Genomic DNA, 14458 nt, shown 5'->3' on the forward strand with positions numbered 1-14458 from the left:
GAAGTCCTCCGGGCCAGAGGCGCTGCTGGCGGTGCACGTGGCCCCGCCTGCAGGAGGCGCTTCCGGCCCCGCCAGGAGGGTTTCCGGCTGCAGGCAACTTCCTGTGGGCGGGGCTCCGCAGCCGCCCTCCCCTCTGACGGCAGGCAGGCAGGCCGGGCGGAGAGCGCCAGCCAATGCGGGGAGGCCCCGCCCCGTCGCCTAGCAACCGCGCCCCCGGCCGCCCTCCCCGGACGTGCCTTCCCATTGGCCGAGCGTCCTCCCCCCTTCTCTCTCCCGGAGCAGCAGCCATGAGCGGCGGGGCCGGGCCGGGCCGGGCGCGCGAGTGGGGCGGGGCCTCCGGGGTGGGCGGGGCGTCCCCCTCCGCCAGCCCTGCCAGGGAGGCCGTTCCGACCCCTCCCCCGCCGCAGCTCCCCGCCGCCTTCGCCGCCGCCTACGGCCCCTCCCTGGCCGCCCACGGCAAGCAGCTCGTCCGCGGGAGCGTGAGTCAGGCCCGCCGGGGGGGAGGGGAGGGGGGGCGGGGCGGCCCTTGGCCACGCCCCCGCTGACCCCCCCTCTCCCCCCCCAGATCGACCGCTTCGTGCCCCTGAGCAAGCTGAAGTGCTACTTCGCCGTGGACACCCTCTACGTGGGCAGGAAGCTGGGCCTGCTGCTCTTCCCCTTCCTGCACCAGGTGGGGACGGAGGATGCGCCGCTGGCCTCAGGGGCTGCTCGTGTGGACCTCCTGGTGCCCCCCCTGGGGTCCCTGGGCTGCTCCTTCAGCTCTGTACCGGCAGGACTGGCAGGTCCACCCTCTACGTGGGCAGGAAGCTGGGCCTGCTGCTCTTCCCCTTCCTGCACCAGGTGGGGACGGAGGATGCGCCGCTGGCCTCAGGGGCTGCTCGTGTGGACCTCCTGGTGCCCCCCCTGGGGTCCCTGGGCTGCTCCTTCAGCTCTGTACCGCCAGGACTGGCAGGTCCACCCTCTACGTGGGCAGGAAGCTGGGCCTGCTGCTCTTCCCCTTCCTGCACCAGGTGGGGACGGAGGATGCGTGGCCTGGCCCCGCTGGTGGACCCCCCTGGGGTCCCTGGGCTGCTCCTTCAGCTCTGTACCGGCAGGACTGGCAGGTCCACCCTCTACGTGGGCAGGAAGCTGGGCCTGCTGCTCTTCCCCTTCCTGCACCAGGTGGGCTCTGCGGGGGCGGGGGGGGGACCTCCTGACCCAACATGGCCTCCCCCCCCCCAGCCCGCGATAGGAGGGGTCCCTGGGCTGCTCCTTCAGCTCTGTGCTCCCATCTCTATCAGCAGGACTGGCAGGTCCACTACCAGCAGGACACCCCCGTGGCTCCCCGCTTTGACGTCAATGCCCCGGACCTCTACATTCCAGGTACCCCCCCCCCCCCACCGCCAGGGCCTGCTTCTGCTGCTGGTCCACCCCGTCTGCCCAGAGAGGCTTGCTCAGCGATGCTAATGCCCCGTGTTCCTCCTCCGCAGTGATGGCCTTCCTCACCTACATCCTGGTGGCAGGGCTGGCCCTGGGGACGCAGGACAGGTGAGGCCCTCCCGTCAGCCTCTCTGCTGGGATCCCTGGGAGAGGGGAAGGGCCCGGCCAGGCCTGCCCAGTGGCATTTCTGGGCTAGACCCCCTGCCCCACTGTCACTCCCGGAAACTGGGGCTTCCTGGGCCTCCCTGCTCATTGCCCCAAGATGAGGGAGCCTCCCTTCCCCCCCTCCCCTCCCCATCTCCCACCCCCTGCAGATTCTCCCCCGACCTGCTGGGCTTGCAAGCCAGCTCGGCCCTGGCCTGGCTCATTGTGGAAGTCCTGGCCATTCTCCTGAGCCTCTACCTCGTGACGGTCAACACGGATTTAACCACCATCGATTTGGTCGCCTTCTCAGGGTACAAATATGTGGGGTGAGTGGGGGGCAGAGCAGCCGTGGCATAGCCTGTTCTGGAGGGAGGGAGGGTGGGTCAGTCACGGCTGCCTCACTGCCCTTTGGAGCTGATGCGGGGTGGGGGGGGCATGGGACAGGCCAGAGGTGCTCCCTGATCATCCCCCCCCCCGCTTCCCCCATGCCAGGATGATTGTGGGCCTTGTGGCTGGCCTGCTTTTTGGGAAAATGGGCTACTTCTTGCTGCTGAGCTGGTGCTGCCTCTCCATCTTTGTCTTCACGGTAAGAACTGGTGTGGGGGTGGGAGACCTGGAAGGCACGACCGGGGCAGGGACCCGCCGCTCCTCCTTGGTGTTCCCTGCCCGTGCCCACCCACCTTTCACCGCCATCCTTGCCCAGGGCCTGTTCTCAGCCCCCGTTCCTTCCTGCCACAGATTCGGACTCTGCGCCTGAAGATCCTGTCGGAGGCAGTGGCAGAAGGGGTGTTGGTGCGGGGGGCCAAGAACCAGCTGCGCATGTACCTGACCATGGCTGTGGCCGGCCTGCAGCCGATTTTCATGTACTGGCTCACTTTCCACCTTGTTCGCTGATGGTCCAGCTGAGGCTGGGCAGCTCCAGCTAGGAGGCAGGTGTCTCTGGACATCGACAGGGCAGCCCCTCTCCAACTCGGCCCAAAGCACATGGGGGGGGGGCAGCAGCCTGCTGGGGGGCATGGTGAGTGGATGCCCTGCACTGTGACTGTCCGGCTCTCCCCCGTCACTCTGCGTGGACCCCTCAGTGGCCTGTGAGCCTGGCTGGAACATGTCTCCTGGCATCTGTTTACATTCTTGCTAGTTTGTGTGTCAGTATTACTGTGGCAGAGATCCTGCCCCACCCCTTCAGGGGCTCGCTTTTCTGTTTCAATGCTGCCAGGTGGGTGGCTTGTGTCCCAACATGGAGCAAATAAAGAGCAACCCCCTGCCCCAGGGGGGCTGGCACACCTCTCTGTTTCTTGAAGGGGGGAGGGCAGAGATCAGCTGGCAGGGGCAGCTTTTTTGGTTCCTCATGGAAAGGAGGCTCCAACACTCACCCTCACAGTAGCACCTGTCTCTGCTCTGAGGGGCTTCAGTGGGTGGGAGAAGGGGAGGGGGAGGTGGACAGATGCCTTCTCGGGTGCCTAGTTCTGGGCGGAGTGCACCCGCTTGCTGGGCTCCAAGGCGAGGTTTCTCAGCTCCTTCCTACATAAAGTTGCACAAAGGCAGGAGTATTCTCTAGGGCAGGGGAGGCCCAGCCTTTATTTACAGGGAATCAGCTGGCTGGAGTGAGGTCGTGAGCTGTGCCTTTCCTGGAGCCCTGCTCTGCTCTGGTGTGGTGGGGGGAGGGGGGCCAGGCAGGGGCTCTGCTTTTTCTCCTCTGCTGCCTTGGGGGCTGAGGGGGAGGGAGGGAGAGCAGAAGAGTGGGGCCTGGCTACTGCTGGGAAGGGGAAGAGGCTGCAGCGCTTCTCCCCAGCCGCCCTGCTGGGCAGCTTAACCAGGCAGAGGTGCTTTCTCCAGCTGCCTGTCCTGGCTTGGGCTGGACACAGAGCCCTCCTCGCCCTTGGGAGGCAAACCCCCTCCAGGCAGAGGTGCTACCAGGGGCTTGCCTGGCCGGCCTGCCTCCCTCCCCCCCCCCCCAGGCCTTCCTAGGCTCGACTGCTGCTGCTGTGGCTGGAGGAGGTGCTGGAAGTGGAGGAGGCTGGGGGGGGAGCGAGCCCCTACTTCCCCCTCCTCCCACCCCTGCACACGCACCACCATCTCGCCCCTCCGCTCCCCTTCCTGCGGCTGTCTGTGGGGAGGGCTGGCCTGGGGGCCCTCCTCCGCCTTGGGGGGCTCTGGCTTGATCTCTGCAGGCGAAGGGCAGAGGGGGGGCGGGGGGCGGCATCTCGGGCGCAGCAGAAGCTCCGAGGTCTCGGTGCAGGCGCGGCCGATGGGCTGGAGGGCGCAGCTGTGCCTCGCTCGCTTCCGGGTCCTCCGGCTCTTTGCAAACCCAGGCTCACCTGCCGAAGGGTTCAGTAGCCTGTCCTCAGTCTGCCCCCCACATCTTCTGCCATCAAACAATTCCCAGCCAGAGAATTCAGACCAAGCTCCAGCTTCTGGGGAACCGGTCTGTTTGGGCAGGTGCCAGAAGGGAGGAGGGTGAGAAGCCCCCTTGGCTGCTCCCTCCACTCCCCACCCCTCCCTTGGCCACAGCTGCACAGGCTCTCCGAGGCAGGAGGGGCCATGGAGGCCATCTAGTCCAACCCCTGCTCAGTGCAGGATGAGCTTGGAGCATCTCTGACCCTCAGCATTTGTCCAGGCACTGGGAAGCGGGGTTAGAGAAGGCAGCAGTGGATATCAGCTGCCAGGATCACCTGCCTCTTCTCCACTGCCCCCCTGCCAGAACGCAGGCAGAGTCCCAGATGCTGTAGCACAGCAGGGCAGGAAAGGGGGGAGCTCACACCTGGCGGGAAGTTTGCCCCCCCCTGCTCATTCAGCACTGGGTGGAGCTCACCCCTTGGACAGCCCCAGCGAGGCAACCCTCAGCTCTTCAACATCTAGGGCAGCCACCCTGAGCAGTGTCCCCCAGCTCACACATTCTTGTCTTCACGCAGGAAGGAGGGTCCCAGAGCAGAAGTTTCGCTCCCAAGCCTCCACCGCATGGCTCCTGAGCAGGGCCACTCAGCCCGCCCTGCCAAAGGCCACGCCTCCCAGCTCACCTTTGGGGGGGCGCTTCCCACTCAGCCCCCATCTCACTGGGACACATCTGGCAGAAAGCAGCTGCCTCCTCCAGCCCTGAAGCCCCCCCCCCCTCAGACAAGACTGTTCACTCCTACAAGAACACACTTCCTTTTGTTGGTTTATTCAAAGACCTTCTGGTATTAAAAGGATCATCCCACAAATATTTCACACAATCAAGTTTCAATTTCTTAAAAAAGTATAAAAATCCTCCACATGCAGCACACGGAAGCGGCTCCAGCAGAGGCAGCTCTTCCTCTTCCACTCCTCACTCGGGGCGCCTCCCTGCCCCATGGCTGCCCCTTGGAGGCAAAGGGGCAGGCAGTGGCTCAAAGGCTGCACCCGGCAGGGCTTGGGCAGGGGGCTGTGCTGGAAGGGAACGCAAGGAGGGCAACGGAGAACCATCTTCTACTCAAAGGCCTCCCCCCAGAGAGGAGAGGGCCAGGCTCTGTCCTCAGGAGCCCCCCCCCCCGTTTGCGCTCAGCGGCAGGCACAAGAAGAGCCCACCCTCTCCTGCCCCAGGCATCTGGTCCTGAGAGCCCCTGGCCCCCACCTCCTCCTAGGAAACACCTCAGCGGCTGGTTTTGCTCCAGAAGGAAGCCGGTGTCCGTCAGAAGCATGGCATTCAGTGGCGCTCAACCAGAAGTCAGTGCAGCCTGGTGCTCGTCGGCGCCTCTCCGGAGGTCCCATCACCAAGCCTGCTGGCCCTCTCTTGTAGGGAAGGGGGTGAGCCACAGAGAGGCCCTACAGCCCCCGCCTGAGAGCAGACCCCCTGGCCCCACAGAGGCTGAGAGGAAGGGCTAGCAGGGGGGAAACAGCAGCATCAGCAGAGCTCACTCCCACCTTCCACAGGCAGCCCCCCCCCCCCCCCGAAGCAGCTGGACCTGGCCGAGACTTCCCTCCTGGGGGGAGGCAGAGGAGGCTGGAGATGTGACCCCCACCCCGTTGAGCCTTTCCCTGCTTGCACCTCGGCCTCAGAAGAGGAGGGGCTTGCTGACACCTCCCAGGTGGGCCTCCTTGCAGATGGTGCCAACAGGACAGGTGGGGGGCACTTCTCTCCCCCTGCAGCCTCCCTCACATCCTGGTCATAGCCAGAAGGCAGCCCCCCTCCCCAGTGGGGGGAGGGGGAGAGCCCCGGGGCAGGAGGAGGGAGCTGTGCAGAAGAGCCGGAAGCCAAAGACCAGACGCAGAGGAGAGGTTGATGATCCATGTTCCCACAGAGCATGTGCTAGAGACAGCCCCCAGAGTGCGCCCCCCCGCCCCCACCCCTTCAGAGGGTGTAGCCGCTGCTCATCAGGAGCTCCTTGTCCTCCACAGTGGTGCTCCAGACGGTGCTGAGCGAGGGCTCCCGGCCGTGGCGGCAGATCTTCACCCCCACCAGCACCAGAGCGGCCAGCAGGAGAGCCAGGAGCACAGCCAGAATCACAGCTGCAGAGGGGGAGAAGGGGAGGCGTCAGGCGGGGGAGGAAGAGAATGCCCACCGCCCACGTCTCCCTCTCAGAGAAGCCAGGAGGGCCACCTCTTTCCACACACCCCCCCCCCGCTCAGCAGCAATGCAGACTGAGGCTGGCCCCGCCTCCTTGGCCAAAGGGGTCCATTCTCTCCTGAATGAGGCTTGGGTTCCCGACTGACCTCTGGTGGAATGCAGCGTTGCGTCGGGGAAAAGGGGGCCGTGTGTGTTGAGGTCCTCCTCTGGCTCCCTGGGCAGCTCTACAAGTGTGGGGAGATGAAGGCAGCCTGGTGAGGGGCAGGCCCTCCTCTCCAGAGCCCAGAAGCTGCAGGGCTCTGCTCTTTGCAAGGAGGGAAGCAAGAGCCCGGGACTGGGGGTGGGCGGAGGGACACGCCAAGATGGCTTCTTCCCTCCCTGTGCCGCCATGAAGCAAACCCAGGAGCCCCCTCAGCCCGGCTGGCAGAGATGCCACCCTCCCCCCCGCGGCCCGCCTGGCCTTCCTTACGGCCTCCTGCTGCACACTGGGCCAGGCAGTCCTCCTCCAGGAGGTAGTTGTTGCTGTTGCCCCCGCAGCCCCCGTAGATGAACATCTTGCAGCTCTGGGTCTCCGTGTCAAAGAACCAGCGGGGGAAGGAGGCCCGGCAGTGGCCCGTCACCCGCGGAGCGGCACAGAATTCTGCCGGGAGACAGAAGCAGCAGGCTGTTGCAGTGGCCCCCTCTTTGCCCCCCACCACGGGAGTGCAGGCCACCCCCAGAGAACAAAGCCTCACCTTGGAAGCGGATCGTGTCCTCCGCAGGGGGGCGACGGGGGCCGGAGGTGGGCACGGCTGGCAGAAGAGAGCACAGAGCAGGTCAGAGCACAGGCTGCTCCCCTGCCCCTGAAGCGACCCCCCCTCGAGTCCCTGCAAAGCCTCCCTGCCCCCCACTGGGGAACAGCTGCCGTTGCCCCCCCCCAAAGACGGCAGGCAAAGCGGGGGGCCAGGAGCCTGAGCCCAGGCAGGCAAGGACCGTGCCTCCCTCTGCCCTTACCCTCCGTGGCAGGCCTCTCTGCCCCTCCTGGGTTGGTTAGCCGAGTGCCCGTCACGGCCTCTTCTCCACCTGAAAGCCAAGAGGAGCCCAAGTCAGGCTGAGCCGGGCAGAGGAGCCGCAGCCCGAGTCAGACAGACGGACCGGGATCGTTCCTGTGCCCAGGGCCCACTCCCAAACTGGTGTTGGGTTTCCAAGCGCCAGAAGGGGAATTCAGGGCCATCGAGTCTGTTGAGCTGGACCCCAGCGAGTGACGAAGATGTGCCAGACGTCTCTTTTAAAAATACCTGCTAATACTAGATATACAGGAGTGGCCAACCTTGCTAAATGTAAGAGCCACATAGAATAAACGTCAGATGTTTGAGAGCTGCAGGACGGACGGACGGAAGGAAGGAAGGAAGGAAGGAAGGAAGGAAGGAAGGAAGGAAGGAAGGAAGGAAGGAAGGAAGGAAGGAAGATGGGTGAGGGAGAGAGAAAGAAAACAACTTTAACATTAAATGCAATCTCCAAGCAGCCAGCTGGCTTGGCTTGCAGAAGTGAGTTACAGAGAGCAATGCCTTCTCTAGGCCAGCTGACGGGGTAGTGGGGGCTTTGAGAGCCACGGCAGATGTGTGGAAAAGCCACATGTGGCTCCCAAGCTGCAGTTAGGCCGCCTGTTGTATTATAAAATTAACATACACAACCTATCAAAATAATCATACAGAAAACACAAAATGTCAGATAAAGAGAGTAATATATGCTTAACAGTTAGCATTGCATTAAAACCCAGAAACATTTAACAGAATAGCACCAGAAATGTTAATTTTAAATTGGAATGTTTTAAGCTGATTGTTGATTTTAAATTTATGTATAACCTATTGTATGGATTGATATGTTGTTAGCCACCCTGAGCCTGCTTCGGTGGGGAGGGCGGGATATAAATAAAATGTTACAATGTTATATAAACCTAGCCAGATCAAAAGTAAATTGTATATAAGGAGTTTACAGGTATAATGTCTTATACAGCGGCACATTTCCGTTCATGTTTTTCAGGAGTTAACTTTCAAAAATGTGACAAAACTCTGCTTCAAATAAAGTTTTCCCACAATTGGCTTTCCCAAGATGCCAGATGTGGGGGGCGGGGCACTCTGGCTATTGACAGCTGGGTCAAAATCAGTTCACTCTTTTAAATTTGAAAACAGACTCTGGTCAGTTATCTAAAAGTAAAACTTCTGGGTTAAACAGAAGATTAATTAGATAATAAATAGGATTGTTTCCAAAACTGGCTAATAAATGAGCGCAACCACCAACAATGTAGAAAGCCAGCTAACTGGCCACAATTCTTTTCATGTGCCATTTGCCAGAGTTTTAGATCTTTATTTGGGATTTGAATATGGGGGGTCTGAAATAAAAACAAATATTTGGGTAGAATAAAAGATTCAATCATAATTAAACTGTCTGACCAAGTTTCCATTTGTCAAAAGAGATTGTATCTCTTTGTAGATTCTCAAAAAATTCTATTCATAAAATTTGGTGAAGTCCACTGGGAGTTGGATTCCTAAATAATGCCAGGAATTTTCAGTCCAATTAAATGTGAATTTCTGTTTGAGAGTATCAATGGTTGTAGGTTTTAAATTAACAGGACACAACATTGATCTTGGTGAGGGCCTAAAAGTTTGCTGAAAATATGCCAGACATCTTGGATTTGGAAGAAATCCAGCGAGAAGCCGAGGTCACATGAAAAGAGCCCGAGGCAACCTCTTGCCCGGAGGAGAGGCGCCCCCATTCCGGCCTGTGCAGTGTGGGTCTGAAGGGTGCTGAGGCCAGGCCGGCGTGCTGTGGGGGGCTCAGCACCTTCGCGGAGGAGGGGGGGGGGATCGGCCCTCACCTGGGACACAGGTCCGGAAGCACTCTTTCTCCGACCAGAAGCTGTTGGAGTTGCCTCCGCAGCCCCCGAAGATGAACTCCTGGCACAGCTGGGCGGAGGCGTTGTACCACCACTTGGGGAAAGCAGCCCGGCAGCGGCCCACCACGCGGGGCAACAAGCACTCGTCTGCAAGCACACAGGCACAGCCGCGCCTCAGGGAGGGAGGCCAGCCCCCAGCCGTCGGAGCTCAGCCCCACGGGCCCCGCTGCTGGGGGGGGGGGGAGGGGCAGGCAGGCGAGAAGGGCACGCCCTCCCCTGCCGCCTGCTGCCAAGCCCGGCCCAGGTGGCTGCTGCGGAGAGAGACTTCCGCTTGGCAGCCCAAAGTGCCCGAGCAGGTCTGGCGGCCGCTGCGCAGCCCTCGCCTTCGGGGCCGCCGCCTCCCTCCAGCGCCTCTCCGGCAGGGGGGGGGGGAGGTGTGTGTGTGACGCAGTTCCAGGCGGCCGCCTCCCCCCCCCCCCCGCTGCGCCGCCCTGCCCGAGGAGGAACCCCAGAGCCCCCCGTGCCCCCCTCACCCTCACCTGGCGGCTCTCTGGCCGCGCCCGTCGCCGTCGCCACCCCCAGCAGCAGCAGCAGCTCCAGCGGCGCCAGTGGCCGCCCGCCTCGGCCTCGTCCCGCTCGCAGCGCCCCGTCGAGCCAGCCCATGGCTGCCTCCTTCTCCGACGCCTCCCGAGGCAACTGCGCGGCGCCCGCTCTCGCCGCCCCCCGCCGCCGCCGCCGCCCGCAGGTGAGCCCCGCCCCCACGCGTCACAAAGGAGGGGAGGGGAGGGGCGGGGCCGCGTGAGACTGGACGGGCCGGCCTGAGCTGCGCTCTCTTGCCGCCGAGGGGCGCAGGACGCCCGGAGGGATCCTCCCGCGCCAGCCCCCGCCCCCCCGGGGAAGAGCCGCCCAGGTCGGGGGGGGAGGGGAGGGGAGGTCCGAAGAGGGGGCTCCTGCCCAGCAGGCCACGTGGCCGCCGGACTCCGCGCCGTCGCCCCCCCCCCCCAGGAGGGGTCGCCTGGCCGGTGGAAACAGGACGCGCTCCTGGCCCCTGCCCCCCTCGCCGCGTCTTCCCAAGGGCAAGCAGGAGGTTCGTGTGGCCCCAAAGGGGCTCCCCGGCCCAGCGCCTGGAGGGGATGGCCGGGCCTTCAGTCCCGCGGAACCAGCCCGCCGTCGAGCCGAGCTGAGGGTCCGGCCAGGAGGCGGCGCTCGGGAGCAGCCTGCCCCGCCGGAAGGAGCCCCCCGCCCGCGGCGCCGCCCCCAGCCCGGCCCCGTCCCGCCCCCGCTATAAGTGGCCGCCGGGCGCCCCGTCGGGGCTGTGCAGGCATGGCAGCGAACCGCGTGGGGCGGCGGCTGGGCCGAGCATCGCCGGCGCGCTCGGGCGGGCTGTCTCCGGCGCTGAGCCGGGCGGAGCGGACCCCCAGCCCGGGCATCCAGCGGCGCCAGGCGCGGGTCACCGTCAAATATGACCGGCGGGAGCTGCAGCGCCGCCTGGACACGGAGAAGTGGATCGACGGCCGCCTGGAAGATCTCTACCGGGGCAGGGTGAGAAGGCTGGGGTGGGGGGTTCCTTTCTCCTCGCCCCCCTTCTCTGGACGCCCCCGACGGCGTCTCCTCTCTGCGGGCAGGAACCGCGAGTTGCAGGAGGCCGGGGGTGGGCGGGGAGGATAGAGAAGGCGCTCCAGAGGCGCTGCGGCCCCTGAGCCCTCTTGGGGGAGGCGTTAGGGGCTGCTGGAGTGTCACCCCCTCCCCTCTTCGGGCCCAACTCTTCTCTCTTGTAGGGTCTCCCCCCCCCTCCCGGTCAGGTGACGCCATCTGCCTCGCTGGAGGAGAGGGGAGCATCTGGCTGAGGGGGGCGGGGGGCACGAATGGTGCTGCCTGGAAGTCTCGTCGGCTCCCTCCCCCCCCCCTGTCAATTCTTTCCCCTGGCAGCCAGGAGCGGATGCCCCAGACCCCCGCCCCCTTCCAGCGAACACCGGTCTGTGTACAGGGGGGGGGGCTCCTTCCCGTTCCAGCAGCTGGCCCTGGCAGCCAGCTAATGGGTTTGGGGGGGGGCCTTGCAAGGAGGCCAGGAATCCCTTCCCCCATCCCCCCCCCCCGTTTCTTCTGGACAGATCTTCCCCTCCCCCTCCCCCCGTTGTCCTTCTCACTACTTTCCTCTTTGGCGGGGCAGGATTCAGGAGCTCCCAAGGCGCCCATGCCACAGCAAAAGCCCTGGGCCCCTGCCCCTGCGGGGGGGGGGGGCAGCTGGAGGCCAGATCCTCAGGGCTCGGCCTGCTTTTGCCCCCTAAGTGCGGGGAGGGGGGGCTGCCAGCTCACCCCAAAGAGGTGTGGAGGGCGGCTGGGAGCCTCCTCTCTCTGCCAAGAGCCAGCCTTGGGCGGAGGGTGCTTTCTAGAGGGGGGCAGCGTCAAGAGAGGGAGTGGGTGCAGGCGGCCCCCTTTGCAGCTGTGCCTCCTCTCTGGCCCGCTTCCCCCTCCCTCTCCCCCCAGAACAGATTCCTGAAGCCAGGGCGCCTCAACCCTGCCATGAAAGGAAAGGGCCGCTCTCTGCAGCCTCTCTCGCATCCGGTCCCGGGGGAGCCGACTGGGCCTGAGAGGAAGCCCACAGATGTGCTTGCAGAGCTTGGCTTGGGCTACATTATGGCCCCAATTCCCCCCTCCCCTCTTCGAGAAGCAGCAGCCTCAGGACTGGGAATGCTGGCAGACACCTCCCACCAGTGCAGAAGGGGGCAGCCCTGCATCCCCCACCCCCTTGGGAAGCAGTCAGGAGACGGATCTTCCTCCCCCTTGGATGAGCGCCTGCAGAAGGTCCCCAGCAGCGTTTTGCCACAGCCAGGCTGCCTTTGGTGGCCTCTCCGAGGCGGCTTCCAGGGTGCTCAAGAGGAGACACAGCTGCTCCCGGGCCCTGCCCCCTCTGGCTGGGGGAGCCGGGGGGGGGGGGAGTTAGTAGCAGCGGCTGGTAGGGACCCAGAAGGGGAGAGGGCACCAGGCTTTCCCGCTGCTAGGTAATTGCCCGGGGCACCAAACTGGGAGCTCCCCATGTGACTCAGTGTGAGGGGGGGTCCGAAGGTAGCCTTGCCTGGGGGGCCAGAGCGTCTGGGGCCGGCCGTGGCCTCTCTCCTGCACACACCTTCCCCTGAGCACAGAGATGGGGGGGGGGCGGGGGGGCATGCCTTCCCTCCAGAGAGCCAGCGTGGAGTCATGGTTAAGAGCGCCCACTTTAACCTGGGAGAAGCGGGTTTGAGTCCCCTCTCCTCCTCCACCTGCAGCCAGCTGGGTGACCACAGCTCTCTCAGAGCTCCCTCAGCCCCACCTGCCCCCCGGGGGAAGGAGACTGGGGGCCACTCTGCGTGAAGGGCAGGGTCTGCCTCCAAACCTCCTGTCTCCTGGCGCCCCCCTGCTCTTGAAGGAAGGGGCCGGCCAGCCTGACGAACTTTGACTGCTCTTGTTGCAGGAAGCCGAGATGCCTGAGGAGGTGAACATTGACGATCTTCTGGAGATGGGCACGGATGCGGAGAGGGCCGCCAGGCTGCAGGTGAGGCGGGCAGGCCTTTGCCTCTCCTCAGGCAACCTGGGTGGGGAGATTTGCTGTTGGGACGATCTCTCATTCTTGTCTCCTCCTAGGGCCTCTTGGAGTCGTGCGGCGATGCAGAGGTGGGTGTCTGTGCAGGGAGGGGGAGGATGGCTGCTCCCCCCTTTCTGCTCTGCCCTCTCCTTGCCCCCCACAGGTCCAGGAGTAGGGCAGGAGCTGCCTGGAGGGGGGGCCTTCCTCTCCCAGTTGGCTCTTCCAGAGTGAGTCTGGCTCTGGCTGGCAGCTGGTGAAGGCCAACACGCCTTGGGGACATGGGGAGTCCCACTGGCCTCCCCTCAGTGGCTGCCCCGTTGGCCGTCCTTGGGGAGGGGGGCAGAGCGGGCTAGACATGCTTTTTCTCCCCCACCCCAGGGCTTCATCCAGGAGCTGCTTGAGAAGTTGCGTGGCCTCCGGACAGAGCACGTCCTCCGGCGGACAACCAGCCCAGACAGCCTGGAAACCTCCCGCGGGCGGGGCCCGGAGAGCGGGGAGTAGGCAAGGGGTGCAGGAGCTCTGGGAAGAGAAGCTGCTGCAGAACGTGGGGAGGGAGGGGGGGAGCCAGCTCAAGGTGCAAGGAGGCAGCCCCCGGCTGGCCCCTGCCCCAAACGCATCCCTGCCCCCGGAGTCTGATGTCCCGCAGCCCTCCCAAGCCTGCTACTCCTTTTGTATAAAACTCTGTATAGTAAGATGTGGTCTTTGTGCTGCTTTTACCCTGTAATAAAATTGCTCAGTCTTTGCTCCTGCGGGCTCAGCTGTGTGTGTGTGGGGGGGGGGGGGATGGCGGCACGTGGAGGTTGACTTGCCCCCCCCCCCCATCTCATTGTAGGCTCCCCGGGTGTTTCTTTGGGCTGCCTGGAGGCTGCTGTTGCCTCTGGGTAAACGAGGGCCCCCCCTGCAGCCCAGCTCTGCTTCTCCACAAGGTCCTGTGCTCCCGGCTCCCCCCTCCGGCCAGTCCAAGAGGAGGGCTTGCTGACCCTTGCCCTCCAGGAAGATTCTTCACCCCCACCCCAGCTGTGGCCTTCTGCTGGCTGGGGCAGTGATGCTCTGTATTCTGGGTGTTTGGGGGGGCACAGTGGGAGGCTTCTGTGTGACACAGAGTGTTGGACTGGAGGGACCAATGCCCTGATCCAACATGGCTTCTCTTATGTCTGGGGCAGTGATGCTCTGTATTATTGGTGCTCAGGAGGGGCAACAGTGGGAGGGCTTCTAGTGTCCTGGCCCCACTGATGGATGGACCTCCTGATGGCACCTGGTCTTTTTGGCCACTGTGTCTGTGTGACAGTGTTGGACTGGATGAGCCATTGGCCTGATCCAACAGGGCTTCTCTTATGTTCTTATGTCTGGGGCAGTGATGCTCTGTATTCTTGGTGCTTGTGGGGGGCACAGTGGGAGGCTTCTAGTGTCCTGGCCCCACTGGTGGATGGACCTCCTGATAGCCCCTGGGTTTTGACCACTGTGTGACACAGAGTGTTGGACTGGAGGGGCCATTGCCCTGATCCAACATGGCTTCTCTTATGTCTGGGGCAGCGATGCTCTGTATTATTGGTGCTCAGGAGGGGCAACAGTGGGAGGGCTTCTAGTGTCCTGGCCCCACTGATGGATGGACCTCCTGATGGCACCTGGTCTTTTTGGCCACTGTGTCTGTGTGACAGAGTGTTGGACTGGATGGGCCACTGGCCTGATCCAAGCGGGCTTCTCTGGTGTTCTGATGGCTTCCCTCCCTCTCCCAAGGGATCAGGCTGCCTGCTCTGGAGGGGGCGCTGGGTGTAGCTGTGCCCCCCCCTTGGAAAAAGCAGGTGGACTCTCTTCCTTCCTGGCCACAGCAGCTCCCAAAGGGGAGAGTGGCCAACCTGCCAGGGCCCCACCTCTTAGCTGGGGGGCCAGCGCAGAACCCCTTGCCGTGTCCCCCCCTGCCCCTCCCCGTGACTGG

At 63.8% G+C, this 14458-nt stretch overlaps 3 protein-coding genes across 4 annotated transcripts; 2 read left to right on the forward strand and 1 right to left on the reverse strand.

Annotated features, from left to right (window-relative positions):
* The first annotated feature begins 287 nt into the window (after nucleotides 1–287).
* YIF1B (Yip1 interacting factor homolog B, membrane trafficking protein) lies at nucleotides 288–2844 on the forward strand. The gene is made up of 7 exons (XM_060257812.1): nucleotides 288–479; nucleotides 566–670; nucleotides 1284–1362; nucleotides 1470–1527; nucleotides 1734–1889; nucleotides 2056–2149; nucleotides 2302–2844. Exons 1-7 carry the CDS (start codon nucleotides 288–290, stop codon nucleotides 2455–2457), a joined length of 840 nt encoding a protein of 279 aa, XP_060113795.1. The 3' UTR covers nucleotides 2458–2844.
* Nucleotides 2845–4707: 1863 nt separating this feature from the next.
* Nucleotides 4708–9652, reverse strand: SPINT2 (serine peptidase inhibitor, Kunitz type 2). Its single transcript, XM_060258500.1, has 7 exons — nucleotides 9500–9652; nucleotides 8943–9107; nucleotides 7079–7147; nucleotides 6820–6876; nucleotides 6555–6725; nucleotides 6232–6309; nucleotides 4708–6027 (listed from the first exon to the last, which is right to left on the reverse strand). The coding sequence occupies exons 1-7, from the start codon at nucleotides 9621–9623 to the stop codon at nucleotides 5870–5872; spliced, it is 822 nt and encodes a 273-aa protein (XP_060114483.1). The 5' UTR covers nucleotides 9624–9652; the 3' UTR covers nucleotides 4708–5869.
* Nucleotides 9653–10245: 593 nt separating this feature from the next.
* Nucleotides 10246–13268, forward strand: PPP1R14A (protein phosphatase 1 regulatory inhibitor subunit 14A). 2 transcript variants are annotated; one of them, XM_060258498.1, is made up of 4 exons: nucleotides 10246–10502; nucleotides 12412–12492; nucleotides 12582–12611; nucleotides 12901–13268. In XM_060258498.1, the coding sequence occupies exons 1-4, from the start codon at nucleotides 10284–10286 to the stop codon at nucleotides 13021–13023; spliced, it is 453 nt and encodes a 150-aa protein (XP_060114481.1). In that variant the 5' UTR covers nucleotides 10246–10283; the 3' UTR covers nucleotides 13024–13268. The 2 variants fall into 2 exon arrangements, with proteins under 2 accessions (XP_060114481.1, XP_060114482.1); XM_060258499.1 differs by lacking the exon at nucleotides 12582–12611.
* Nucleotides 13269–14458: the final 1190 nt, after the last annotated feature.

The sequence above is a fragment of the Heteronotia binoei genome, chromosome 17, assembly GCF_032191835.1.
Source record: "Heteronotia binoei isolate CCM8104 ecotype False Entrance Well chromosome 17, APGP_CSIRO_Hbin_v1, whole genome shotgun sequence".
Lineage (NCBI taxonomy): Eukaryota > Metazoa > Chordata > Lepidosauria > Squamata > Gekkonidae > Heteronotia > Heteronotia binoei.

Excerpts from the sequence above, each read along its gene's own strand:
- YIF1B (XM_060257812.1), top strand. The coding sequence starts at position 288 with ATGAGCGGCGGGGCCGGGCCGGGCCGGGCGCGCGAGTGGGGCGGGGCC. Across the intron at positions 480-565 it reads AGCAGCTCGTCCGCGGGAGC|ATCGACCGCTTCGTGCCCCT; the intron begins GTGAGTCAGGCC and ends CTCCCCCCCCAG. Across the intron at positions 671-1,283 it reads TCTTCCCCTTCCTGCACCAG|GACTGGCAGGTCCACTACCA; the intron begins GTGGGGACGGAG and ends CTCTATCAGCAG.
- SPINT2 (XM_060258500.1), bottom strand. The coding sequence starts at position 9,623 with ATGGGCTGGCTCGACGGGGCGCTGCGAGCGGGACGAGGCCGAGGCGGG. Across the intron at positions 6,726-6,819 it reads GGACACGATCCGCTTCCAAG|AATTCTGTGCCGCTCCGCGG; the intron begins GTGAGGCTTTGT and ends GTCTCCCGGCAG. Across the intron at positions 6,310-6,554 it reads CCAGTGTGCAGCAGGAGGCC|AGCTGCCCAGGGAGCCAGAG; the intron begins GTAAGGAAGGCC and ends CCACACTTGTAG.
- PPP1R14A (XM_060258498.1), top strand. The coding sequence starts at position 10,284 with ATGGCAGCGAACCGCGTGGGGCGGCGGCTGGGCCGAGCATCGCCGGCG. Across the intron at positions 10,503-12,411 it reads AAGATCTCTACCGGGGCAGG|GAAGCCGAGATGCCTGAGGA; the intron begins GTGAGAAGGCTG and ends CTCTTGTTGCAG. Across the intron at positions 12,612-12,900 it reads AGTCGTGCGGCGATGCAGAG|GGCTTCATCCAGGAGCTGCT; the intron begins GTGGGTGTCTGT and ends CCCCCACCCCAG.